The sequence below is a fragment of the Capsicum annuum genome, chromosome 1, assembly GCF_002878395.1.
Source record: "Capsicum annuum cultivar UCD-10X-F1 chromosome 1, UCD10Xv1.1, whole genome shotgun sequence".
In the NCBI taxonomy this organism is placed as follows: Eukaryota; Viridiplantae; Streptophyta; class Magnoliopsida; order Solanales; family Solanaceae; genus Capsicum; species Capsicum annuum.
The window spans coordinates 10,448,898-10,475,439 of NC_061111.1; the positions used below are offsets into that span (position 1 = coordinate 10,448,898).

General features: G+C 38.1%; 3 protein-coding genes across 6 annotated transcripts; 2 read left to right on the plus strand and 1 right to left on the minus strand.

The window, feature by feature from the left end:
- Positions 1 to 4,638: 4,638 nt before the first annotated feature.
- LOC107867832 (protein NONRESPONDING TO OXYLIPINS 2, mitochondrial) lies at positions 4,639 to 9,182 on the plus strand. 4 transcript variants are annotated; one of them, XM_016714277.2, is made up of 4 exons: positions 4,667 to 4,956; positions 5,889 to 6,075; positions 7,208 to 7,274; positions 8,888 to 9,024. In XM_016714277.2, exons 1-2 carry the CDS (start codon positions 4,793 to 4,795, stop codon positions 6,037 to 6,039), a joined length of 315 nt encoding a protein of 104 aa, XP_016569763.1. In that variant the 5' UTR covers positions 4,667 to 4,792; the 3' UTR covers positions 6,040 to 6,075; positions 7,208 to 7,274; positions 8,888 to 9,024. The 4 variants fall into 4 exon arrangements, with proteins under 4 accessions (XP_016569780.1, XP_016569763.1, XP_016569794.1 ...); XM_016714308.2 differs by having other exon boundaries at positions 5,889 to 6,007; XM_016714300.2 differs by lacking the exon at positions 7,208 to 7,274 and adding an exon at positions 8,529 to 8,570 and having other exon boundaries at positions 5,889 to 6,007; positions 8,888 to 9,023.
- Positions 9,183 to 9,675: 493 nt separating this feature from the next.
- On the minus strand, positions 9,676 to 12,166 carry LOC107867826 (putative pentatricopeptide repeat-containing protein At5g47460). Its single transcript, XM_016714272.2, has one exon. It carries the CDS (start codon positions 11,800 to 11,802, stop codon positions 10,063 to 10,065), a length of 1,740 nt encoding a protein of 579 aa, XP_016569758.2. The 5' UTR covers positions 11,803 to 12,166; the 3' UTR covers positions 9,676 to 10,062.
- An 11,874-nt stretch (positions 12,167 to 24,040) lies between these two features.
- Positions 24,041 to 26,172, plus strand: LOC124885582 (tyrosine--tRNA ligase, chloroplastic/mitochondrial-like). Its single transcript, XM_047393563.1, has one exon. It carries the CDS (start codon positions 24,201 to 24,203, stop codon positions 25,737 to 25,739), a length of 1,539 nt encoding a protein of 512 aa, XP_047249519.1. The 5' UTR covers positions 24,041 to 24,200; the 3' UTR covers positions 25,740 to 26,172.
- Positions 26,173 to 26,542: the final 370 nt, after the last annotated feature.

The following is a 26,542-nucleotide window of genomic DNA, read 5'->3' on the forward strand; positions in this document are numbered from 1 at the left end:
AAAAAGAAAAAAAAGATATGAGAAAGGAAAAAAAAAGAAAACGAAAAAGGAAAGAAAAAAAGAGAAATTAAAGTGAAAATGAAAAAAAAAATCAAAAAAAAACTAACAAGTAAAAAAAGATAGAGACATAAAATAGTGAAAAATGGTAATGATGTTTTATTTTAAAATCTTGAAAATCGTGAAGATAATTATGTTCAAATATGAAAAAGGAAAAAAAAAAAAAGTAAACAAAAAATTAAGAAAACGAAAAAGGAAAAAAGAAGAGAAAAATAAGAGAGAAAATAAACAAAATAAAAATAAAATAAAATGATATAGAAAATAAGATGAAAAAAAAAGGGTAAAAGATATGGCTATATTTGGGGAAGGTGAAATAGTGGAGTGAAAATAAAAAAATGTAAAGTAGTGAGAGTAAAACATGCATCTGCCTAGTTAACGAGTAAAGTAATGCTACCTTTGCTATAAACTGTAATTTTATAAAAATATTGTTATTTATTATAATTATAATTTTAAGTATGCTACTTTGTGTAATTTTTTTAATTAATTACGACATTGAAATCAACAAATTATAGTACGGAGAGATTAGGAAAATTTTGACACTAGAGCCCATTCTCCATCTTAAATACTATTACTATTTAAAGAGGCACTAGAGATATTTTGGATTATTCAAAATGCTCTATGAGTGAAAGGAATATGATGCTAGAAAAGAAAGTGAAGCTCCAAAATAATAATAAAATGTGTTATGACATGACTAGTCTGACTTCTTGTGTAAACATATGTATTGTGTGGAGTCAAGGAGATGATAGTTACTCCCCTAGTTAATCCTTTGTTTCAATTTATTTATTTAATTTTGAGTTCAATTTATTTATTCAATTTTGAGTTGATACATTATTAAATAAATGATTTTTTTTTTTTGAAATCTTGTAATTCTAAACAAAAATTTTATAGAATGCATCAAAGTGATCTTTAATTTAGCGGTATTAAACATGTCATGTAAAAAATTATAATGAAACAATTGTCACACCATGCGAATACCACTTATTCTGATATTTATCAATATTGTATAAATCAATTTACGCACTAGGGGTGTGAAGAAATCGAACTGACCAATAAATCAAACCGATAAAAATGTTATTGAGTTATTGGGTTAACGATTTTTTTAAAAAAATTTATTCGGTTATTGGTTCGGTTTTATTTTTTCTTATTGGGTTATTGGATAAACCGATAAGCCAATAAGAATATACTAAATTACTATTTTACATCTGCTTATTATATATATATAAACTCTTAAAACAAACCTATTGTTTTCATTATATAAACTCTTAATTTCTCCCGACTAGCATTTAATTCAAGCTTGAAGATTCTTGTAAATTAAAACAAATTATGTAGGATTTTAGTTGCAACTAAGATTCAATTTTTTTTCATGCTAGTTACTATTTTTCTAATTTTATGAATATTTTCTTATCGATTAAATAAAAAATCGAACCGTTAAGGACTAAAAATCGATAAATCGAAAACCGATAAAAAAATATCTTATTGTTTTGATTATTGGTTTAGCATATTTAAAAAATGAAAATTGATAAATCGAACCAATAATACATAAAATCGAACCAAACCGATCGATACACATCCCTATTACGCACTAATAAAATCTTTATACAAACACTCTTTCACTCCTTTTCTATTATTTCGTTCTGTCATGTCCTTAATAACAGAAGTTACAACAACATAATTATTAAAGACACACTTTATCACCAAGCTTATAGCTCGTTGTATTAGCCTCTCACTAAGATTTTGCTATGCCAAAGCGAGAAAAATGTGATATCTCTCTTTTCTTTTTTCACCTCCATGTATTATTTTATTTTCTTGGAATGTTTTTGAGGTAAGAAGATGTAGATGGAGTTATATTGTTTGTTTGTTTTTTTCAAATTGTTGAACTAGCTTTATTTCTAAGGGATTGTTTGATAGTGTGTATTGAAAAAAAAAATGCATTAATTAATGTGTATTATTAGTTTCTTGTTTGGTACATTTTCTAGCATATGTATAACTTTAATTATAAACTTTATTGTGTATTGAAGACAGGTGTGTATTACTAATATTATTCATTTTCTATGTATTAGTAATACGAGGACTTCAACACATGCATAAGCTTGCTAAATTACAAAATTACCCCTCAAGTCTCATCTTAGGGGGTGTTTGGATTGATTTTTAAAAAATAGTTTATAAGCTATAAGCCAAAAACTATAAGTTGGTATCACCCTACTTTTGGTTTTAGACTTATTTTAACACTTTTTAAATTTAAAATGAGTACTTAAAAGCACTTTTCAATTTTTTCAAATACCACCAACACTAAAAAAAAGTGCTTAAAAGTCAAAAGTACTTAAAAATAAGTCAAATAGAAACACCCACTTAGTCTTTCAACTAAATCTATCACTTCTTTTGAGAATATCCAATTAGGACTAACATAACCGATATTCATTTTGCCAAAAACTGATAATTTAGTTAAATCCATTTCATCACATATAAAAGGACTAGTCACCAGCTCAATTGAGACCCCAAAATCTGATCTTGATTTGTATCAGAACGTAACAATATCAATTTAATTCGAATTAGTTGAGGAAAAAAGTACTCAAGACCCAATTCAAGATCAGAAAGTTATGATATTTTCAAGGAAAGTTGGGTGAAAGATGAGGAGAAGCAACAACCAATTAATTGGAGTTGGCAGTTTCTCCACGGAGAGTGAACTTGTAGGCGAATGTCGTCATTTTTCTTAATTGTCATGAAATATCTGTGAAGCTTTTAATGAAAAGAAGAATATTTTGATAAATAAATATTTCAATATATCAAACCAAACACAATGTAAGAAACAATGCATGCATAATCAATACAAATATCACTGATACTTATATTAGTAATTCAAACATTATGAATAGACTGTATTTAACGTTATTCTTATACACTCTTCCAAACCACCCCTTAACTTTCTTTGGAGCATTCGACGAAATTCCAATTATGAATAGAGCTTAATATTATATAGAGAAAATGGTCTATTACTCCCCAACCTTTAGTCGAAATCTTAACTACACACTCAACCTTTACGAAAGTCCTATTACCTCTCTAAATATTTTTTTACTGTATTTAGTACCCCTCCAATTGCTGAGCTGTCAATATAAACCAAACAAGAAGTCATGCGTGTATACACTCGCCGGGGCCTACTCTTGCTTTTTCACTGTTATATATGTGTTATATATTTATTCATTAAAATAATAATTGATAAATTATTCATTCACATCTCTCAATGGGTGTATCCATGGATTAACACACAGATACACTCACACCTCTCAACTCTCTGTACCAATACTCACCATTTACAACACTACACATAGAAAAACGCACATAATACATAGAATAACTCCGGCGAAATTTCGTCGGAATAACTCCGGTGAAACTATCTTTTAAATCTAAATTACCACCAACTTCTTTTTGCCATTTTTTCCGATCAAATCCCACCAGAAAACGACTAGAAACACAAAATAGCGATAAAAACGCTCAAAACAAATCCATCCCGCCATAATTCCACCAGTTCCGTCGAAATCCATCAGAAAACGAACGAAACATATATGTTTGCATGTGAAATTCATTGTGGGTTGTTCTTGATTTCATGGGTTTAAGTGTGGATTATTGAAGAACAAAAATAAGTATAGACAAGAGCCGGGTTCGAAAGAAAACAAGAAAGGGAAGGCTCATCAACTTCTTCATCTTCTTAATTTGAAAAAAAAAAAAAGTGAACAAGAAAGGGAAAGCTGCTCATCATCTTCTTCATCTTCTTAATTTAAAATTGGAAACGAAGGAATCACATATACACATGTTAATTTTGTTTTGAATTTTTTATCCTTCTTCACAAAAAGTGTTGGGTTCATGATTTTATTGCTCTTGTAAATCCAGGTATTGTTCAAATGATTTCAAGTGATGAATTGTTGTGAATGAACAAGTTTCAACTATGAATGCAGAATTAAACACTTTTAGTGACCAAAATCAGAATCCCAAGATCAGCGATTTCGCCAAAATCGCGACAAACCCCAAAAAATTAAAATGCAAAATTGAACTACTGTGGTGCAAATTGGTCATGATGCAGCTATGGGGTTTCGAAGAGGAGTTCTTAGCGCCCCTACTCGCAAAAAATTTGATTAGTTGAGTGAAAATTGAAGCACCGACGAAGCTACAGATTCCGGCGACGAAATTTCGGTGGATGTAATGAAGCAAAGTCAACATCAAAATGTTTAGGATGATAATACGATTTTTTTGAAAAAAAAGTAGAGAACTAGAATCGGTGAATTTGTTCTGTAGTGTGCAGAGCTATCATCCTTTGGAAAATGTTGGAACCATTTACGTTGGGTCTTTTATTAGTTGGAGAAGACAACATTATTTAATAATTAAAAATAATGAAATGAATTATACATGTGGCACTTAAAAATATTAATTTTTAATGATTGAAGTCTCAGCTGACGGGCACCTATTGGGGTGTTCGCACCTCCCATGATAGCTTAGCAATTGGAGGGGTACTAAATACAATAAAAAAAAAATGTTTAGAGAGGTAATGAAACTTTTATAAAGGTTAGTGTGTAATTGAAATTTCGATTAAAGGTTGGGAGGTAATACACTATTTTCTCTGTTATATAAAATAAAATATATTGAGCTAAAACTAAAACCCTAAACCCTATCAACACTGTATCTATATCCTCCCATAGCTCCCAGATCTCTCCTTTTTCTCCTTTTCTACAATTCTACAATAATAATGGCTTCAAGGTGTAGCAGAATTATCAATATGACTTCCATTTCTACTATCAGATCCGCCATTAAACTCAATTCCAAATCAGCTTCTTCTACGACGTCGTTACCCAGTTTTTCTGCCTCAACCAGATCTGCTTCGTCACCTCTCCGCCGTTTATCCTTTTCAAGGTATTTCTATAATTTCAGATACAGTTACTTTCACATAATATAGACAATTTACACATTAGGATATAGTTACATTATGCAAAATGGATACATAGGGTTCACATAGCTGAACGGACTGATTTGGAATTGGGTCATATGAAGTTTAATAAAGTGGAAAAAGAATACTTTTGAATTTGTGGTCTTAAATTATAGATATTTCAAATGTACCAAAATTTCCTTTAATCACGTCGCCTTGAACATCCTTGGACTCAAAACATCGCCTGGATGTTTCATTTGAAAGTATGACCAGGAGGATTAACGATACTATATCGGTTTCATCGCCTTCCAGCAGATATCAAAGGCAGTGGGTGACGTGCCTAAGTTCCCTAATTAGTTAATGAATATGAGGTGCTTCACTTTAATAACTTTGTTGAGGAGAGATGGAGGTGAGGGAAGAGCTTGATATGTTGTGGATAGTTGAACTTAAAGAGTTGCCATAAAAGGTTTAGGTATTTTCCCCGTCATTACTTTAAGCTAAATTTACTTTCACAGAATATAGCCTATTACAAGGCTGGATATAGTCTGCATTGCATATTTTTAGTTCCATAAGCATGGTGGATATGGGAGCATTGGAGTAGCTGGGCTGCCATGTGACCAAGAGGTCACAGGTTTAAGCTGTGGAAACAACCTCGGGTAGAAATGCAAGGTAAGGCTGCGTATGATAGATCCTTGTGGTCTTACCCTTCTCCCGATCCTGCGGATAGTGGGAACTTTAGTGCACTGGGGTTCCCTATTTTATCATGCGTAATGCATACAAGGGATTCATATAGTTGAATGGACTGATTTGGAATTGGGGCATGGTTGATTGATTGGGCATTTGTGCTCTCACCCATTTTGGTTGTCAATTTTATCTGTTCCTATTGTTTTTGGTATATTTATGCTATTATTTTTTGCAGAATTCCATCAGAGCTGGGAGGATTGCAGTCAATGTTGCCACTACACAATGCAGTTGCTACGGCGAGGATGACGTCATGCCTGAGCTCAACATCAAGGAGTTGCAGAGCTCTTTCTCAGGGTACACTCTGCTGCACCTCTCCAGACCTCTAGCATGTTCATTTATTACTCCCACAAAATAAAAAAGAAGTATGTGTTTGTTCCTACTGTTTGTACATGGCTGTTAATATATCTTCTTCTTTTATGCTATCTGTTTCTCATGGAAGCCTATAATAGCTGATAAAAAATCGGATTCTTTCCTGGGAGTAGGAGTGTCCTCTTAAATGCTTAAATCACTAATAACTGCTCAATATGGGAGACATTTCATAGAATATACAAATTTATAAAACAATTTCAACATCTTGCAATCAAAGCCAGCTTCCTCATTGATACGCTATCCGAAGGGCAAAAATGTTTGCATATTTATATGTCTTCTTGCTAGAGGTGGCCGTGTAAAACTGCCAAAGGATGGAAAACTAATTATCGTTACTTTTAATGTGCAGAACCATTTGATAGAAATTACCCATACTAAGTAGATTTTGAATTAGTGTTGCACAATCTTCGAATTGGCTCGATGGCTTTCCAAATCTTTCTTTTACTGAAACATAGTAGAGTGATTTTATGATGCTTGTGGAATTGTTCCATATTTGTTTATTCTGGTCTTTTTTTCCCTACTTTCCCTTTCAATAATTCAATGTGCCAATGATATTTATGTAATTAGCTCTATCTACAGTTTTTTTTCTTGTAAGAAGTAGCTCCACCTACACCTTCTTGTAATTTGAGAAATCTTTAGATATGGTGCATCTGTTTCTCGCTTTTGTGTTAAAGATTGGACATATTTATGTGGAGGAAGGGACTGTAAGCTCTGGCTGGAATACTTCCTTCTATCATTAAACTATGTGGGAGTGTCTTCGATTTCGTAGAAATTGTAGAGGTGTATGGCATATCATCCTTCCTTACTAGCTCCTTCTAGGCTTCTGTTAATGAACCATTAAGGCTCTGAAGTTGCTAGATTAGCATGGTTTCTCCTCTTCTGGAGCAATTGCAGTCTAAGTTGGTTTGGACTGAAACTTCACTCCTAAAACGAGCCAAATAAAAATCTTCTCATGCTTGTTCTTTTCCATGTTAGCTAACACACACACACACACACACATATATACCGAACTCTGCTTGTAGATAAATTTAAATCTCTTGAACACCCTTCGAAGTAACCAAAATGGACATATATTTTGAGGTGGAAGGTTTTGATAAGCTATCTGACTGGAATCTTTGGTTCCTGCAGGCACATGAGTTTCCAATAGCATGAAAGAAATATACTGGGATATGACAGGCCTTTGTATTTTGCTTAAGTGCGTTCCTATCTTAGCACCAAGTTTTATCAGCAGTTTTAACAACACAATTAAATTACTAGGATGCAAGTGAATTCTGTTAGGGCAACCTTTTTTATTTTTTTTGAAACCTTAAAAGTTCTCAGAATTAGTAAATTTGTATTATGTTGTGGTTGATTATATCTTACTTTCTTCTTATAGCACTTTCGATAATCTGGATAATTGCGTTTCTGCATCTCACCATTTTAAAAAGGTTCATTTGATAGATAATGTTCTGAAAATATATTTCTAAGAGCTCCTTGCTTTCAAGTGATTCCAAAATTTAAGATTCATACTGCAAATTGAATGCTCATAGTCATACCTAAGTTCATCTGTTAGTGGAATGGTTTTCTGTTGTTTCAAGCATCACCCTAGGTGCTCTGTACGGGAGTTAACATTAGAAAGATATTGTAAGAGCTGATGTTTAGCCTTGTCGTTTAGGCCTTTTTAGGATAAAAGAATGATGCGTTCAGCAATACTAATGAAATATATGATCTTTTTCATAGAGCCGATCCAACTTGCTTGGTATAGAGTAGTAGTTTTTCTTTGATGCTCACATCCACTATTTTTCTTTCTGTGGTTTGCACTTTGCACTTCCTTTTCATTTGTCTGAGTGCATTTGTCATTATCTGTTCATGCCTGTATATATATATGCACACTTCTAAGTCAATGTCAACGCTAGAAATGCTCCCAAGAGTTCTAGTAATCTTGTCTATGAAAATGATCTTGTCATTCTTTAAGAAACCTAAGTATACAGATCTATAATGAAATCAGTCACCACTCTAGTTTTATCCTTGAGTGTCCTGCTATGGCTGCTAGATATAGGTGGATCCTTTTTGGAGGCTTCAAGGCACAGATTTAACGTAATAATGATGAATCTTGAACAACTTCCATGCATTTTAATTTCAGATAACATATCTATTTATAACATAGCAAATAAATGTAGAGACCCTTGACCCATTGATCTGGTGAGTGAGACTCTTTGATCTTTCTTAAAAGGGTTTGTGGAAAGTGGGAATATATAGCTGTTGCCTTCCAAATTGTGTAAGAAAAATATCAGCTAAGAGGTGAATGGTCTTTTGACTGTCACCTCCAGGGTTCTGCCGAAAAGAAAAATAGTCCTCTGGGGTCTGTTTATCATAAAATAATTTCCTAACTTGAGCTGTTTTTATGTTGAGCTATCATGCCCCTTTTTGACAAAGCCTATTTTGGTAACAAGAATTTTCATTTTCCCAGATGATATTGAAGGAACGTGAAAATTTTGCTCTTCAGAAGGAGGTTGTATCTGCTTGAATTTAGAGCTACAAGATACTTACCCTTGGCTTTAACTATGTTTTCAGACATGTCATCTGTTGATTGTAGAGAATAGATGCATCAGAGATGAACCTTCCTGTTCTTTTTCAAATACTTGAATGCCAATTTGTCTTGTATGTAACACCGTAGGTTAAGTTTTTCTTTTTGTGGCAACTGTATCTGCAATAAAATATATTTGAGTGATTGAAGGAACCTAATCTAACCTAGTTTTGATCTCTGAATTTGTACTTCGCCTGTTAATATTTCTCCTGATACGCGTCTTTTGTTGTTTGTTGCAATAGAGCTGGGTCTCTCGGTACCAAGGTGACTTTGTTAGCAGACTGTTAAAGAAAGTTGTCAACTCTGACCGGAAAGACAAGATTTGCGTAGGCAAGACAGTTCTGTTTAATGACTGCTCAAACTTTATATACGTGGTAAACAATATTTGAATGTATTGAACTTTCAGCTGGTTTTGCTGTTAATCCTGATGTCCAAAACCTTCAATACTAGGAAAATTGCTGCGGAATAATCCTTATTTCGTTATTTAGTTATTGGGCCAGTTTGTTATTCTGAAATGGAAGAGGTTGAGTTGTATCATGAAGGCGTCTTGTTTATCCATAACTGCTTTATGTTCTCGACCAATTTGTTATGCTGAGCAGGAAAAAGGCATCCCGCCAATTATTTTCTGGCTGTTTGAACATTATGTTTTTGTTAGTATCAAGGTGCCAACCGCAATGAATGACGCTTACTCGGGCAAGCCGTGCAATGATATTATTAGACAGATGGGTACACGGGTGAACATGAACACACAAAACAGTAAGTTTTCCATCTGTTGCACCATCAAATACGTTGTGTACTGTTACTCTTCAAGAATTAGTTAAATAAGTGGTGTTCCATCTGCCTAAGTTTTGATAGGCAAAGTTATCATACTGGAGAGAGGTAGCAAGTACTTAATAGAGCAATTGAGGCGCTAAATGCACTGCTGTTGTCCTATAGCATGATTAGATCAGGCAACCCATCCTTAACCTAATCATGGCAACTTAAGCTAACATTATCATTGAAGTCATAGTACTGGCACTAGTCAATCAAGTAGTGATAAGGGATGTAATGAATATTCACTCTTTTCTCCATGATAAGGGTTTGTGTTTCTGTTGTAAGCTGAAAAATATTGATGCATAAACACAACGAAGTTGACAAACAGGCAGCCCCAATTCAGCCCTTGAAGTCATCTTCATCTTCACTGGTTAAATAAGGATCTTCTTACAATCTTTTGTTAATTGGGGTTCAAGGCAGGCTGTCTTCTGTTCTAGCCTTTGTATTTGGGACATCAAGTGCTTCAATTTGTGACCAAAGGAAGACCAATTTGCCTACTTCCCGAACAATAGTTGCCAAGCCTGGCCAGCAACTTCTTGGGAATAGGGGCATCCGTATCACCTTTTAATCACATAATGGATGGAATTTGAGTTGAGTTTTCCACTTAAATCCAACTCCGACCAGCTTCTTTTCTCACTCTTTTCTCCTTCATCCATCCCCTCATGCCACCAACATCGATCCACTTCCTATGCAATGCATACATATTAGACATTAGTACATAAACAAACTCGTCATCACCTTCAAGTTCTGTCACCTTTGCAGCTGTCACTTCTGCCATCTTTATATCCCCACAAGTGACAGAAGCACCTAGTAACGCCTTCCAAACTAATTCACACTTCTCAAACCCCAGTTCATAAATCATTTTCTCTGCTTTGCTTACATCTCCTTCTTGTCCCAAGAGCTTAATCATTGAAGTACAATGTTCTGGCATCGGACAGATCCCATAATCGTTGACCATCAATTCAAAATACTCATTTGCAGCCTGGAAAGACATTTTGTTATGCCAGCATGCAGCCAACACGTTCACGAATGTAATCCCATCCGGTTGTAAATCTTTCACAGATTTCAACTGCTCAAATAGCCGGATAACTTCATCTGAATTACCATTATGAGCATGTCCAGATATAATCGTGTTCCACGTTATCAGATTTTTCACAGGGAGCCATCCAAACAGAATGTCAGCTTCCTTCATATGCCCACATTTAGAATACATGTCAATGAGAGCAGATCCAACAACAAGAGTCTCATCCACGCCATATTTCACCGTGCAACAATGCATCAACCTTCCCCATGTTATCGCTGCTATATTGGCAATCCCACTTAATAAACTTGAAAAGGTGAACTGATCCATAAGAACATTACTAAGATGCATGTTTCGGAAAAATTCCAGAGATTCTTTTGCTCTGCCTCGGTTGACATATCCTGTGATTATCGAATTCCATGAGGATGAATTCGGGCTTGGCATTCTAGATAACATATCAACAGCATCTTCTATGATACCAAACTGTGCCACACCACTAATTACCTCGTTGTATGAAACAATATCAGGTTCAGGCATTTGACACAAGAAATCAACTGCCTGATCAAGCGCTCTGTTTCTTGCATTTGCTGCAATAACCGAATTCCAAGAAATCGTATCCTTCTCCATCATACGCTTAAACACCCTATTTGATTCTTCTGCGCAGCCACACTTTCCATACATGTCAATCAAAGAATTCGAGACCACAATGCTGCACTCCACACCAAATTTCACAATCTTGGAATGCATCAATTTCCCTAATTGTACTAAACCAAGTGCTCCACATGCCGACAAAGCAGCTGAAATAGAGTACGAATCAGAGCTTTGTTCCGATCTTTCCAGCTGAATAAACAAGTTAAGCGCATTCCTAAACTGTCCAGAACGAGCATAACCCGAAATCAACGTATTCCAAGTAACTACATTTCGTTCAGTCATTTCGTCAAACAACTGTTGTGCATTACCCAAAAGCTGAAATTTAACATAGAAATTGACCAAAGCTGAACCAACAAAGACATTGTTGACGTACCCAGATTTCAAAATGCAGCAACGAAGCTGTTCACCACGAGAAAACCAACCAAGATTGGTACATACACGGATCAAATTAACCAGACAATAAGCACTAGGCTTTGAACCAGAATTCAAGATTCTTGAGTTGAAGTCATTTTCTTGATGGGGTTTTGTAATGCTGCTAATTGACTTAGAGGAGAAGAAATTTTGGTGCTTTTTGGTGTGAAGTTGGATAGCGTATTTCTTGAATAGTTCAAAGTCGATGAGTTTTTGGTGTAGCTTTGCATGCATAACATTTTGTATATAAACTCTTGACATGTAATAATGTAAAGAAACTTTGAGCTCTTTCTAAATATGCATATACTTTGAGCTCTTTCTAAATATGCATATACTCTTTAAAAATATTATCGGTGCACGTCAAATTCTTCAAAAAGTATAACATTTTTTGAGGATTTGATAAGGGTATGACAACATCAAAAAGTACAACATTTTTTGAGGATTTGATAAGGGTACGACAACATGAGTATGACAATATTTTTGGAGAGTCCGAATAACCTTTAACTGCCGGTCAATACATTATGTTATACATAAGGACTAGGATTCATGCAGCAAAATTGCAAAAAACAACTAGAGTGATTTCACCATTATATACACGTGCTATTAGGAGATGATAAGGTCAGGTGATTTGGCTATAAAAGAATTAAATGAAATAAGAAATTAAACCTCACCCGCTCCACAGGCTCCACAGCCCGCTTGGGGCTGTAGGTCGATTTTCGGCTTAAAACATGTCCGGGCTTCAGGCCCTACACCCAGACAACCGTGGGCTAGCATCCACCAATTTAGCCCGAAAATTACCCGTTCGCACTGTTTCGCCCGTTTGACTATCCAAATGGCCCCGCCAACACACCCTTAACCGCTCCACAACCCGTCGGTCAAATTTTGGCCCAAAGCACGCCTGGGCCCACCCAGACAACCGTGGGCTAGCGCTCACTGATTTGGCCTGAAAACAACTCATTTGCGCCGTTTGATCACCCAAACGTCCCCGCCGGGCTACCCTCACCAGCTCCACAATCCTTCTCCGCTGGTCGATTTTTGACCCAAAACATGATTGGGCCTAGAGCCCACCCAGACAACTGTGGGCTAACACCCACTGATTTGGCTCGAAAATCGCTCATTTGCGCCGCTTCACCCGTTTGACCACCCAAACGGCCCCGTCGGGTTACCCTTACCCGCTCTACAACCCTCCTAGGGCTGTCGGTCGATTTTCGGCTCAAAACACACTCGAACCCCGATCCACCTAGACAACCATGGGCTAACACCCACTTATTTGGCCCTAAAACATCCCGTTTACGTTGTTTTGCCCGTTTGACCACCCAAACGACATCACCGACCCTGCCAGGCCACCTTCACCTGCTCCACAGCCTGCCTGGGGCTGTCGGTCAATTTTTGGCCCAATAAATGCCCATGCCCCAAGCCTATCCAGACAACCGTGGTATAACACCTACCGATGTAGCCCGAAAATGGCCTGTTCGCGTTGTTTCGCCTGTTTAACCACTCAAACGACCCTTCCGACCCCAACAACCCACCCCTGGCCGATCCACAGTCCTCCTGGGAGCTCCTGATCAATTTTTGACCCAAAACACGCCCGAGCGCCAGTCGCACTAAAAAAATCGTGGGCTATGCGCACCAATTTGACCCGAAAATGGCTTATTCGCATCGTTTCGCTCGTTTAACCACCCAAATGGCCCCGTCGAATCCAACTTCCCACCCCTGGATGATGTACAACTCTCCTGGGAGCCCCCAGTCAATTTTAGGCCAAAAATAGGCCCGAGCCCCGAGCGCACCCTAAAAATCGTAGGGTATAGCACACCGATTTGGCCCGAAAATGGCCCGTTCACGTCGTTTCTCCAGTTTGACCACCCAAACGGCTCCGCCAAACCCAACGGCCCACCCCTGGCTGATCCACAGCCTTCCTTGGAGCCCTTGGTCGATTTTCAGCATAAAACACGCTCGAACCCCCGGCGCACCCAAAACATCGTGGGCTATAGCATATCGATTTGGCCCGAAAATATTCAGTTCGCACCGTTTTGCCTATTTGACCAACCAAACGACCCCTCTAACCCTAAAGACCCTCTGCTGGCCGATCCACTGCCTTCCTGGGAGCCCTCGGTCAATTTTCGGCACAAAACACGTCCAGCTCCAAGCGCACCCGAAAAATTATGGGCTAGCACATCGATTTAGCCCCAAACTTGCTCGCTCTACAGCCCTCCTAGGGGCCGCCGATCGATTTTTAACACAAAACACGATCAGGCTCCAAGCCCACCTAGATAGTTGTTGGCTAATACCCACCGATTTTGCCCGAAAACTGCCAGTTTGCACCTCTTTACCCGTTTGCCCACCTAAACGTCCACACCGGCCTTGTCAAGTCATCCTCACCCGCTCTACAGTCTTTCTAGTGCCATTGGTCGATTTTTGACTCAAAACACACTCGAACCCCGACCCACCCAGAAAACCATGGGCTAACGCCCACCGATTTGGCCTAAAAATAGCCCATTCACGTCGTTTCGCTCGTTTGACCACCCAAATGGATCGCCGACCCCGTCATGCCACCCTCACCTACTTTACAGGTTGCCTGGGGCTGTCGGTCGATTTTTGGCCCAACAAATTCCCAAGCCTAGTGCCCACCCAGACAACCATGTGCTAACACCCACTGGTTTAGCCAGGAAATGGCCCGTTCACGCTGTTTTGCCTGTTTGACCACCCAAACAGCCCTGCCGAACCTAACAACCTACCTCTGGTTGATCCACAACTCTTCTGGGAGCCCCCGGTCAATTTTCGGCCCCAAACATGCCCCAACGCTGGGCGCACCAAGAAAAATATGGGCTATAGCACATCGATTTGGCCCAAAAATAGCTCGATCACACCATTTCGCCCGTTTGACCACCCAAATGGCCCTTTGACCCCAACAACCTACCCTGGCAGATGCATAGCTCGCCCGGGAGCCCCTTTTCGATATTTGGCGAAAGATAGGCTCGAGCCCCGAGCACACCTGAAAGGTAATGGGCTATAACACACTGATTTTGCCCGAAAATAGCCCGTTCGCGCCGTTTTACCTGTTTGACCACGCAAACGGTCTCGCCGACCCCAACGACCCACCCCTGCTGATTTATAGCTTTTCTGGTAGCCCACGATTGATTCTCAGCATAAAATACGCTCAGGCCTTGGGCGCACCCAAAAAAACTGTGGGCTATAACACACCGATTTGGCCCAAAAATGGCCCGTTCATGCTGTTTCGACCGTCTGACCACCCCAACGGCCATCTCTGACTGATCCACAGCCCGCCTGGGATCTTACGATTGATTTTTGGTCCAAAATACGCTTGAGCCCCGGGTGCACCACAAAAATTGTGGGTTATATCACACCGATTTGGCCCGTTCATGCTGTTTTGCCAAAAATGGCCCATTCGCGTCATTTTGCCCATTTGACCACCCAAACAGCCCCATCAACCCCAACGACCTACCCCTGGTCGATCCATAGCCCGCCTGGGAGCCCTCCATCAATTTTTGGCCCAAAACACTCTTGGGCCTCGGGTGCACTTAGAAAACCATGGGATATAGCACACCAATTTGGCCTAAATACGGTTTGTTCGTGCCGTTTCTCCCGATTGACTACCCAAACGGTCCCGCCGACCCCAAAGACCTACCTTTTGCTGATCCACAACCCGCCGGGGAGCCCTCGATCGATTTTTGACCCAAAACACGCTAGGGCCCTGGGCGTACCCAGAAAATCGTGGGCTATAGCACATCTATTTGGCCTGAAAATGGTCTGTTCGCATTGTTTCGACTGTTTGACCATCCAAACGGCCTCGCCGACCCTAACGTTCCACCCCTGGCCGATCCACAGCCTATCTGGGAGCCTCTGGTAGATTTTTTGCCCAAAACACACTTGGGTCGCGGCCGCACCCTAAAAACTATACACTAAGTTGGCCCCAAAATGGCCCATTCGTGCCGTTGCCTGTTTGACCACCCAAACGACCCCGCTGACCCCAACAGCCCCACAACCAACCTCTGGTTGATCTACAACTCTCCTGAGAGGTTATAATCCATTTTCATCCCAAAACAAGCACAGGTCCCCGGTGCACTCAGAAATTATGGGTTATAGCACACTGAGTTTACCCTAAAATGACCTGTTAGCTTCGTTTCACCCGTTTGATAGGCAAAACGGCCCTGCCAACCCCAATGGCCCACCCCTGGCTAATAACAACATGCATATGAGCCCCTGATTTATTTTTAGCCCAAAACACGCCCATGCCTCAGGCTCACCCAAAAAACCATGGGCTATAACACTCCTATTTGGCTTGAAAATAACCTGTTCACGCCATTTTGCCCATTTGACCACACAAATGGCCCTGCTAACCCCAACGGCCTACACCTGGTTGATCCACAACCCGCCTGAGAGCCCTTAAGCAATTTTCAGCCCAGAACACGCCCGCGCCACAGGCTTACCCAAAAAACCGTGGGCTATTGCACACAGATTTGGTCCAAAAATGGCCTGTTCACTTTGTTTCGGCCATTTGACCACCCAAACGGCCCCACCGACTTTAAAGCCCACCCCTGATCCACAGCCCACCTGAAAGCCCCCATTTTTTCAAATAAAAAAACACTCGGGCGCCAGGTGCAACTAGAAAATCATGGGCTAGAGCACACCGATTTGGCCTAAAAATAGCTCGTTCACGCTGTTTCACCTGTTTGACCACCCAAACGACTCCACCGACCCTAATGGCCCACCCCTGGCCTATCCGCTGCCCGTTTGGGAACTCCCGATCGATTTTCAACCTAAAAAATGTTTGGACCCCAAGCTCACCCAAAAAATCATGGGCTATAGCACACCGATTTGGCTAAAAAATAGACTGTTCGAGCCGTTTCACCCATTTGACCACCCAAACGACCATGCCGACCCTAATGGCCCACCTCTGGCTGATCCAAACCACGCCTGGGAGCGCTCGATTGATTTCCTACTTAAAGCATGCTTGAGCCCCGAACGCATCCAGAAAACGTGGTCTATAGCACATGATTTTGCTCAAAAATGGCGCGTTCGCGCTGTTTTGCTCGTTTGACCACCCAAATGGCCCCGCCAACCCCAACGACCCACCCTAAGCTGATCCACAACCCGCCTGTGATCCTTTGGTCGATTTTTAGCCTAAAACATGCCCGGTCTTCAGGCGCACCCAAAAAAACCTGGGCGATAGCACACTGATTTGACTTGAAAATGATCCGTTCGCGTCGTTTTGCTTGTTTGACAACTCAAATGACCCCTCCAAATCCAGCGGCCCACCTATAGCCAATCTACAGCCCGCCTGGGAGCCCCTGATTGATTTTCTACCCAAAACACACTCGAGCCCGGGGTTCATCCAGAAAATCGTAGGCTATAGCACACCGATTTGATCCGAAAATGGATCGTTCACGCCGTTTTGCCAGTTTAACCAGCCAAACGACCACGCCAATCCCAACGGCCCATCCTAGATGATCCACAGCCTGCCTGAAAGCCCCCGATTGATTTTTTGCAAAAAACACACTCGGTCCCCGGATGCACTCGAAAAACCATGAGCAATAACATATCAATTTGGCATAAAAATAGGTCGTTCTCATTATTTCACCCATTTGACTATCCAAATGGACCCGCCGGCCCAAATGGGCCACCTCTAACCGATCTACAGCCCACCTGGATCCCTCGATCAATTTTCAGTACGAAACACATTCGGGCCCCGGGCGCACCCAGAAAACCGTGGGCGATAGAGTACTAATTTGGCCTAGAAATGACTTATTCGCGTCGTTTTGCCCATTTGACAACCTAAATGGCCCTGTGAACCCCAACGACCCACCCCTGGCAGATCCATTCCCTTGCAAGCGCTCGGTCAATTTTCGGCCCAAAACATGCCCATGCCCCAGGCGCACCCAAAAACTCGTGGCTATACCGATTTGGCCCAAAAATGGCCTCTTCGCACTGTTTCATCCGTTTAACCACCCAAACGGCTCCGTCGATCATAACAACCCACCCCTAGCTGATCCATTGCCCATCTGGGAGCGCTCGATCAATTTTTGGCCCAAAATACGCTCGAGCCCCAGGCAAACCCAGAAAACAATGGGCTAGAGGACATCGATTTGGATAAAAAATGTCCCATTCTCGCCGTTTTGCCCTTTTGACCACCCAAACGGCCTCGCCGACCCCAACAACCCACCTCTGGCTGATCCACAGTCCGCCTGGGAGCCTCCATCGATTTTTTACCAAAGACACGCCCTAGCCCTGAGCGCATCCAAAAAAATATGGGCTATAGCACAATGATTTGTCTCGAAAATGGCCCGTTGCTGCCATTTCATCTGTTTTACCACCCAAACGACCCCGCCGATACCAACGGCTCACCCCTGGCTGATCCACAACTACCTGGGAGCCCCCAATCAATTTTTAGCCCAAAAGACGCCTGGGTGCTCCAGAAAACCATGGGTTATAGCACACCGATTTAGCCAAAAAAGGCCCATTCGCACTGTTTCGCTTATTTAACCACTCATACGACCCCTCGTACCCTAAAGACCCGTACTAGGCGCCTCCCTAGCCTGCCTGGGGTAGCCTGATCAATTTTTAGCCCAAAACACAGCTGGCCCATGGGCCCACGCCAGAAATCATGGGCTATAGCACACCGATTTTGCCCGAAAAAGGCCTATTTGCATCGTTTCACCTGTTTGACCACTGAAAAAGCCCCGCTTACCCAAAGGCCCATACTAGGTCGCTCCTTTGCCTGCCTAGGGAAACCTGATTGATTTTCAGCCCAAAACACTCTCAGACCCCTGGCCCACCATAAAAACCGTGGACTATAGCATACTAATTTGGGTAAAAAATGGCTCGATCGTGCCGTTTTGCCAGTTTGACTACCTGAACTGCCCGCCCACCCCAAAGGCCTATAGTAAGCTGCTCCCAGCTTGCCTAGGATAGCCCGATCGATTTTTGGCCCAAAACACGTTTGTCCCCTAGCCCACCCCAGAAACCGTGGGCTATAGCACACTGATTTGGCCTGAAAATAGCCCGATCATGTTGTTCGCCAGTTTTACTACCCAAACAACCTAGCCCACCCCAAAGGCCTACACTTCAGATAACCTCCTAGAGGAACTTTTGGCATCACTATCTCTTGGCATAAAAAAGCTAAGGAAGCTACTTGGGAGTCAGAGGATGACATGCGAAATAGATACCCAAACCTCTTTGAAACCATGGAGGACGACATAAAAGGTACAAATCATATAATACTCTCTCTTTATCTTTTCCTTGGTGTGCTTGAAAATCGTGCTCATCTGTGTCTCGAGTCATCATTCGGGGACGAATGATCCCAAGTAGGGATAATGTAACACCTCATAACATTTCAGAATTAGTACCACCCTTAGTAGCATGCTTAAAGAGCCAATAACTTGGAAAATTTTCTAAGTGTGAAAAAGACTTAGTCACATTTTGATCCTTAACTTCAATAATTTTTAAATTGACTTTTTCGACCCCGAGACATAGATTTTTGAGTTGATTCATGTTCAGGGGTGTAAATGGGATGTCTCCGGGGAGTTTTAGATTTTTTGGAAAAGGTATTGGACGTGTTTGGATTTCACAAATAGAACGTCACCGCGATATCGACACGTTGTGGTGACTATCACGTTGGTGCTCCTAGCGTGACACGTTGGTAGTCCAAAATGAATTTTTTTTGAAAGTTTAATTTCGAATATCAGTTTAGATTTTTCCCCAAAGCCCCGAATCGTGTTAGGGGCATTATATGCCAAAATTTACTCAAATCCATCAAGAACAAAACCCTACTTGCTCCCCCAAAGATCAAAAGCTTAATTTTTAAGTTCAAGATTTACAAGAAACAAATCAAGATTTGGGTTCTATTCTTTGAACTAAGTAATCTAAGGTATGTTGGACTATCCTCAAATCCCATGGACATGAATTTCGTCGTTTTTTATCATATATAATGATTTATAATCATGTGGTAAATTAAGGGTTTTGAAGATTGTTTCGCAAAGCATGCTATTAATTCGTTTTGATGAAAATATATGCATTGTGTCGAACCTTCTTCGTGGTAATCGAAATTTTAACCCCTTATGTATATACGTATATAGTTTTGAATGTCTAATTGAGAGCATGAACAATGTATTCCCTCTCTTGTTGCGAATTTAAAATGTATATTTGTATTGTGAGTAATTTTACATGCATGAATTAAGATTTGAAAGTAAGTTCATCAACATCATGGTGTTTGACATGGTTTATTATATAATGAGAGGGAGTTTTCATGCTAACACTACACTCTTACAATAAAAGAGAAAAATTACATGTAATTGAATAAATTGACATGACCACCGCATGTTTAAGTTTTGCAAAGAAATAGGATAATTGCATAAGTTTCCTTGAGACTTCAAAGTGATGGCTCTCTTATGATGTTGTAAAAATCTTGGGTGGTCATATGCATGTTATAAATGAGATGGGTTGTGAATTTGATATGATATTGACTTGCAAGTCAGGGTATGACAATACTCGATGATGACATGCCCTTAATAGAATAAGTATTAGAGAAAAGGCATCTTTTTCCTCTGAACTTGTCCTCCCAACTCACTTCAGCACTTAAACTTAACTTTTATTTATTTACCCTCCTTAACATCTTTAAAGTGTATTTGTTTCACCCCTCAAAACTGAATACCACTCTCACAACGGAGAGTGGGTTACACACACACCATGTCAGTGCTAAATCAGTGCCAGGTCATTGCCACGTAAGAAATTAGGATTTTTTTTTAAAAAAATAATCCCACACACATACTATTTTTATATATTTTTATTTTAAAAAGCAAAAAAAATATATTTACTATTTATATATATAATAAATCTATATATTAAATAATATATTATATATATATATATATAAATATATATATATACATACAAATATTAAATAATATATATATATATATATATATTAAATAAAAAATGCCCTCACCCCCACCCCCACCCCCTATTTTCATTTAAATAATATATATTTTATATAATTATTTTTATTTTAAAAATAAAAAATATACATTTACTATTTTTATATTTATAATATATATATATATATATATAATATTTTATATGTATATATTAAATAAAAAATTCACCCCCTCCCTATCTCTTTCTCCATTCCAGCCTCCCCTTCCCCCGCTCTTTCTTCCCTTCCAGCCCCTCACCCCACCCCATCCCACGTTCTTTCTCCCCTTCCAGCCCCACCCCTACCCCCACCCCCACTATTTCTCCCCTTCCAGCCCCCCATCCCCCATTTTTTCTCCCTTCCAGTCCCCCACCCCCACCCTTTTTTTTCTTATTCAAACACAAAAATACTTTCATCAAGTTAAAATTAATTTTTTCAAATTGTCTTATTAACAAAAAAAATCAAAAGTAAAAATCAAAAGAAATCTCATTGACGATAAGTGATTCAAAAATAAAATCATCAATTTAAATTTAATTTTTATTTAAATTTTGAGGGAGTTGGATTGAAGGTTGAGATGATGTTCAATGGAAAAAATTATTTAATAGTGTTTTCATGTTTGTTATTGGGTGGTGTTAATGAAGGAAAGTGAAAAAATTAAAGGAAAGTGTTGTTCTTGGTGTTGTTGTTAATGGAGGCAAGTGAAAAAAATTAAAGGAAAGTGTTGTTCTTGGGTGGTGTTGTTAATGGAGGAAAGTGAAAAAAATTTGAGGGTGTTAATGGAGGTTTGAGTGTTGTTGTTGATGATGATTTGAAGAAGAAAGAAGAAAAAAGTGTTCATTTTTTTTAATTTTATTTTAATTTTTTTAAAAAAAAATTATTATATTTTAAATATAAGATTACTGAAATTAATTTTTTTAATAAATCAACGCGCCCCTTTTTTAAAAAAAATGTCACGTCAGCTTTAGGGGTCAAACAAATACACTTTAAAGATATTAAGGAGGGTAAATAGACGGAAGTTGAGTTTTAAGTGTTAAAGTGAGTTTGGAGGACAAGTTCAGAGGGGGAAAGATGTCTTTTCTCTTTTAATTTTAATATTTTTGTTATCATTTATGTTTAACCATAATGCACTCAAGGATGTAGCCTAGTGGTTCAATGAAGTGGAATGTACATCATTAGATCTCATGTTCAATTTTCAACACAGACAAACACTAGGTAATCTTTTTCCATATGTTCTAGTCTCTTTGAATACTTTTGGTGAATAGAGTTACATAATACCTGTTGCTAGTCTCTTTGGACACTCTTTTACCTGTTATCTGTTTCTAGTAAGAGGTGACATGTATTTCGTGAATTTATTTAAACAAGCTGGGTAACAAAAAACATAGATGTATAGTAAAATTTTCATACGTACTATGTATACGATTTCAAAATGATGACGTGCTAATTATAACATTTCATGTTTCAGATGTAAGTGTTACGAATACCATGTTATAACCAAAATTTATTTTATAATTATTGAAGTGAAGCAGTGAAGAAGAATGCATCATTGAAGTGAAGCAATGAAGAAGAAGGCATAGTAGTGGTAGTCGCACAATGAAGAAGAAGTTGCACTAGTGGATTTCAAAGTTAATCTTAAAAAATTACAGCAGTAGTAGTCACCGTAGTAGAATCTTCTTTTTTTAAAAAAAAAAAAATTGATCCTAAATATAAAATCAACACAAAGTTACTATTTTTTTTATTTGAAATCGACCCTAGAAATAAAATCAATATGATGTGCTCGCATCAGCCACACGTAACGAGAGGAGCTCGCATCGCTTCGCATAATCACATTATGCAACGATGTGAGCGCATTCATGAACACCGACTTGAAATTTATCAATATTTAATTTAGTGACTTTATATTCCGAAAATAATTTTATGACTTTATTATTACAAAGAATAAATTTGATGATCATCAATGAAATTATATGAATATTTTTTTCTCTGAACAGATTTAGGACCCCTTTGGCAATGAAAAGTTTTCATCCTTTTTATTTTTTGAAAATTAGTATTTGATAATGAAAATTTCGAATACAATTTAAAATTGTATTTGAAATTTGAAACAACCAAAATCTTTTTTACTTTTTAAATTTTTGTTTTTGGGAAAAAATACTAATTTTTTTATTTCATAAAATAACTTTATTTAAATCATATTTCATTTTAAATCATATATTATGATTTTTAAAATATATAGGGCCCGTTTGGCCATAATTTTTTTTCCTTTTTTCCGGATTTTTTTCACTTTTTTCACTTTTCCGAAAATTATGGTGTCTAGCCATCAAAATTTAAAAAATTATTTCAGAGTTGGATTCCAAAAAGTGAAAACAACTTTTTGTTGTTTTCACATTTTTTCACTCTCATTTTCAACTTTCATTATTATTATAAATAATGTCAATTTTTAAATTTTTACACTAACACCTCTTATAACTACAACCAACCACCAAGAGAAAAATTATTATTTGTTTTTTATGGTACAACATAATTTTTAACTGTTACAGATATTCTAATCTCTTTTTCTTGTTTTAACCAAAATTTACTAACGCGAAGTAAAAATAATAAATGGCAATCTATGGCGAAAATATATCAACTTTGTTTTAAATGAACTTTATTATAGAAATATAAGGTCTAGTACATCATATTATTTAAAAGTGAGAAATTTAATATTTTTTTCTTGCCATTCTAATTTTCTGTATATGTCATATAATGACTATTTTAATTTTAATAAATTATTAAAAAGTGGTCAATAAAGTTGCATATCAAACATAACATAACGATCCATATTTACGATATAATAATATTCATGGAAATCAATATCAGCAATAAAGAAAAATAAAAAAATTAGCACTAATCTATTCAGAAATAATTCATCCGTAATTTTTTTTTAAAATGATCAAATTCAATAAAATAATTATTCCAAGTGAAAGTAATTAAGAATTTTCATCAACAAATTTAAGAATATATAAAATACATTTATATCCATCAATCATATTTATCAAAATATATTTACTCTATCCAATCGATTATGGTTAGATAAACTTATTTAGCTCGTGTTTCTGATATTTTTATTCAAATTTTAGAAGAATAACAATCATAATAATTAGTTTGTTGTTAATTATTTTATCAATTAAAGACATATAAATTATTTTCTCAATATTTGGTTGTATGTAGTAGGTAAATTAGTAGTTGAGTGATTTTGATAATTTTTAAAAGTTGAGGGCATAAAATTATATTTAAAAAAGATTTTTCAAAAGTCTAAATTTTTTTTCTAAGAGACATGACCAAACACAACTCCAACAACAACTCTAGAAAAAAATAATTTTCATATTCAAACGGCTACATAGTATGATCAAATACAATTCAAATTTCAACTTTAAAATTTCAAAATAAGGCGTTTCTTTTTTGGAAAAAAAAATCATGGCCAAAGCCTACTCAAGCATTTTATTTAATTTTGTATTCCAAAATATAAAATAATAACATACTCAGTAAAGTTTTATAAATGAGATATGAAAAAGACAATATCACTACGAAATAAATAAGTTAAAAATATAAAAAAATAAAATAAAAAAAGCACTCGCGCACAATGGTCTTCGCCTTCGGGTCCAAGAACTGTGTGTTTCCAGCTAGACTCACATTCACCCAAAGCAGATAATAAAACAGGGAACCATAAAAGAGCAACACTCAACACACATAAAAAATGGCCGCCGCCGCCATTAACTCCGGCCTACGCTCTTTCCTCGTTAACGGTACTCAACGACCATTCACTCCCTCTTTCTTTAGACAACTCTCAATACCCACCTACCCTTTCCTCCCCAATACCTGCCCTCCTTCCTGTCGCCCCTTTTGTTCTGTCTCCCCGTTAACCACATCCCAACAAGACGAAACTTTTCACAACTCGAACAGTAAAACCCCACCCAATATCCTCCACATTCTTGAACAACGAGGGCTATTAGAATCAGTAACTAGCGACTCCCTTCGCGACCCGAATTTGGGTCCATTAAAAGTCTACTGTGGGTTTGACCCGACTGCCGAAAGCTTACACCTTGGTAATCTCTTAGGTATAATTGTGCTTTCTTGGTTTTTACGTTGTGGCCATAATGCTGTTGCGCTTATTGGTGGTGCTACGGGTCGGGTCGGTGACCCATCTGGGAAGAGTATAGAACGACCCGAACTTGATTTAGCTACACTTGAGAAGAATGTGAATGGGATTGGTGGGATTGTTAAGAAGATTTTGGAATGCACACCAAATGTTTGTGAAAATGCCGGAGAGGTAGAAATTTTGAATAATTATGATTGGTGGAAGGACGTGAAGTTTTTGGATTTTTTGAGGGATGTAGGGAGGTATGCGAGAGTTGGAACGATGATGTCGAAGGAAAGTGTGAAGAAAAGGTTGGAAAATGCGGAGCAAGGGATGAGTTATGCTGAGTTTACGTATCAACTTTTACAAGGTTATGATTTTGTGCATTTGTATGAAAAGGAAGGTGTTAATGTGCAAATTGGTGGTAGTGATCAATGGGGTAACATTACTGCTGGTACTGACCTTATTCGTAGGATTATTGGAAAAAATTCCGAAAATGGAGGTGTCGCTGGCAATGTTCCGGCTGTTTACGGGCTTACGTTTCCTTTGCTTCTCAAGAGTGATGGTACTAAGTTTGGAAAATCAGAAGATGGTGCAATCTGGTTATCGCCTTCTCTTTTGTCGCCATATAAGTTTTATCAGTACTTCTTTTCAGTCCCGGATGATGATGTAGTGAGGTTTCTTAAGATTCTTACGTTTTTGAGCATCGAAGAGATTGCGGAGATTGAGAGGGATATGGGAAAACCTGGATATGTTCCCAACACAGCTCAACGTAGGCTGGCTGAGGAGGTTACGCGGTTTGTTCATGGACAAGAGGGGTTGGAAGAGGCTCTTAAGGCTACAGAGGCATTGAAGCCTGGAAATGCCGATACCAAATTGGATTGGAAAACAATTGAGGGTATTGCAGCTGATGTTCCATCTTGTTCCATGAATTATGATCAGGTATTAAACATACCGATCTTGGATCTTTGTGTGTCCAGTGGTTTGCTTGAAAGCAAATCAGCTGCACGACGAATGCTTAAGCAAGGGGGACTTTACTTGAATAATACCAAAGTTGATAGTGAGAGTAAGAAGATTGAGGCAGGTGACATTGTGGATGACAAAGTTATCCTTTTGTCTGCAGGGAAAAAGAACAAGATGGTTGTAAGAATATCCTGACCTGCTATTGTTCGTCTGAATGTCTGCTTGTGTTCGTGTGTAAGGATGGTTGTCGCTAAGCATAGTTGTTTTTGATTCATATGTTTAAATGACAGTTCCAATATTATCATTCTGAGTTGGACGAGATACAGAATTTTACCTGATATGCATATGGCAGAACAAGAGGAAGAGTGTTGAAAGGATGTGAGAGATCTACAGTACCACAACGGAAACTTTTTCCTCTTCCCTTGGTATTTTTATGTAATTATTTAGACAAATAATGGTCTCAGTCGGGGACAAACTTGAGTTATACAAGCTTTAAGAATTATTTGGACTATTGTCAAATCCTTTTAATTGTCAAAAGGTCTTGCTTGCTTTTTTGTTTAGACAGGCGTGGTATGTTATTGCAGTTAAGAGGAGGACTCTTATTTGTGGTTCGACATTAAGGCTTTCATCTTCCGTCTCTTTTCCATTCAATTTTGCTGTATATCTTTTATTCGACATGATTTTTGAAGCAAGTTCTATCATAGAGAATATACAATCTTGTTTTAGTTGAAGGCCAGGTGCAAAGTACAATGGGTGTCTAAGACTATCTTGATTCTAAAAGACACATAATAATTTGTCTGGGTTGATAAGCAACATTTGCTGGTTTTGTGAGATGATTTGAAATAGACTCTTATCTTTATCAGTTTATGGAATACTGTAGCAAAAGTTAAATTTGTTGTTACAATTATAAACTTGCCTCTCCACACTCCTGCTTAATCCTTGGAGTAACATGGATTAGTTTTTGTTGGTTCGCTGTGCCCTTTGGCTAGGTAGTGTAC

Excerpts from the sequence above, each read along its gene's own strand:
- LOC107867826 (XM_016714272.2), bottom strand. The coding sequence starts at position 11,802 with ATGTCAAGAGTTTATATACAAAATGTTATGCATGCAAAGCTACACCAA.
- LOC107867832 (XM_016714277.2), top strand. The coding sequence starts at position 4,793 with ATGGCTTCAAGGTGTAGCAGAATTATCAATATGACTTCCATTTCTACT. Across the intron at positions 4,957-5,888 it reads CGCCGTTTATCCTTTTCAAG|AATTCCATCAGAGCTGGGAG; the intron begins GTATTTCTATAA and ends TATTTTTTGCAG.
- LOC124885582 (XM_047393563.1), top strand. The coding sequence starts at position 24,201 with ATGGCCGCCGCCGCCATTAACTCCGGCCTACGCTCTTTCCTCGTTAAC.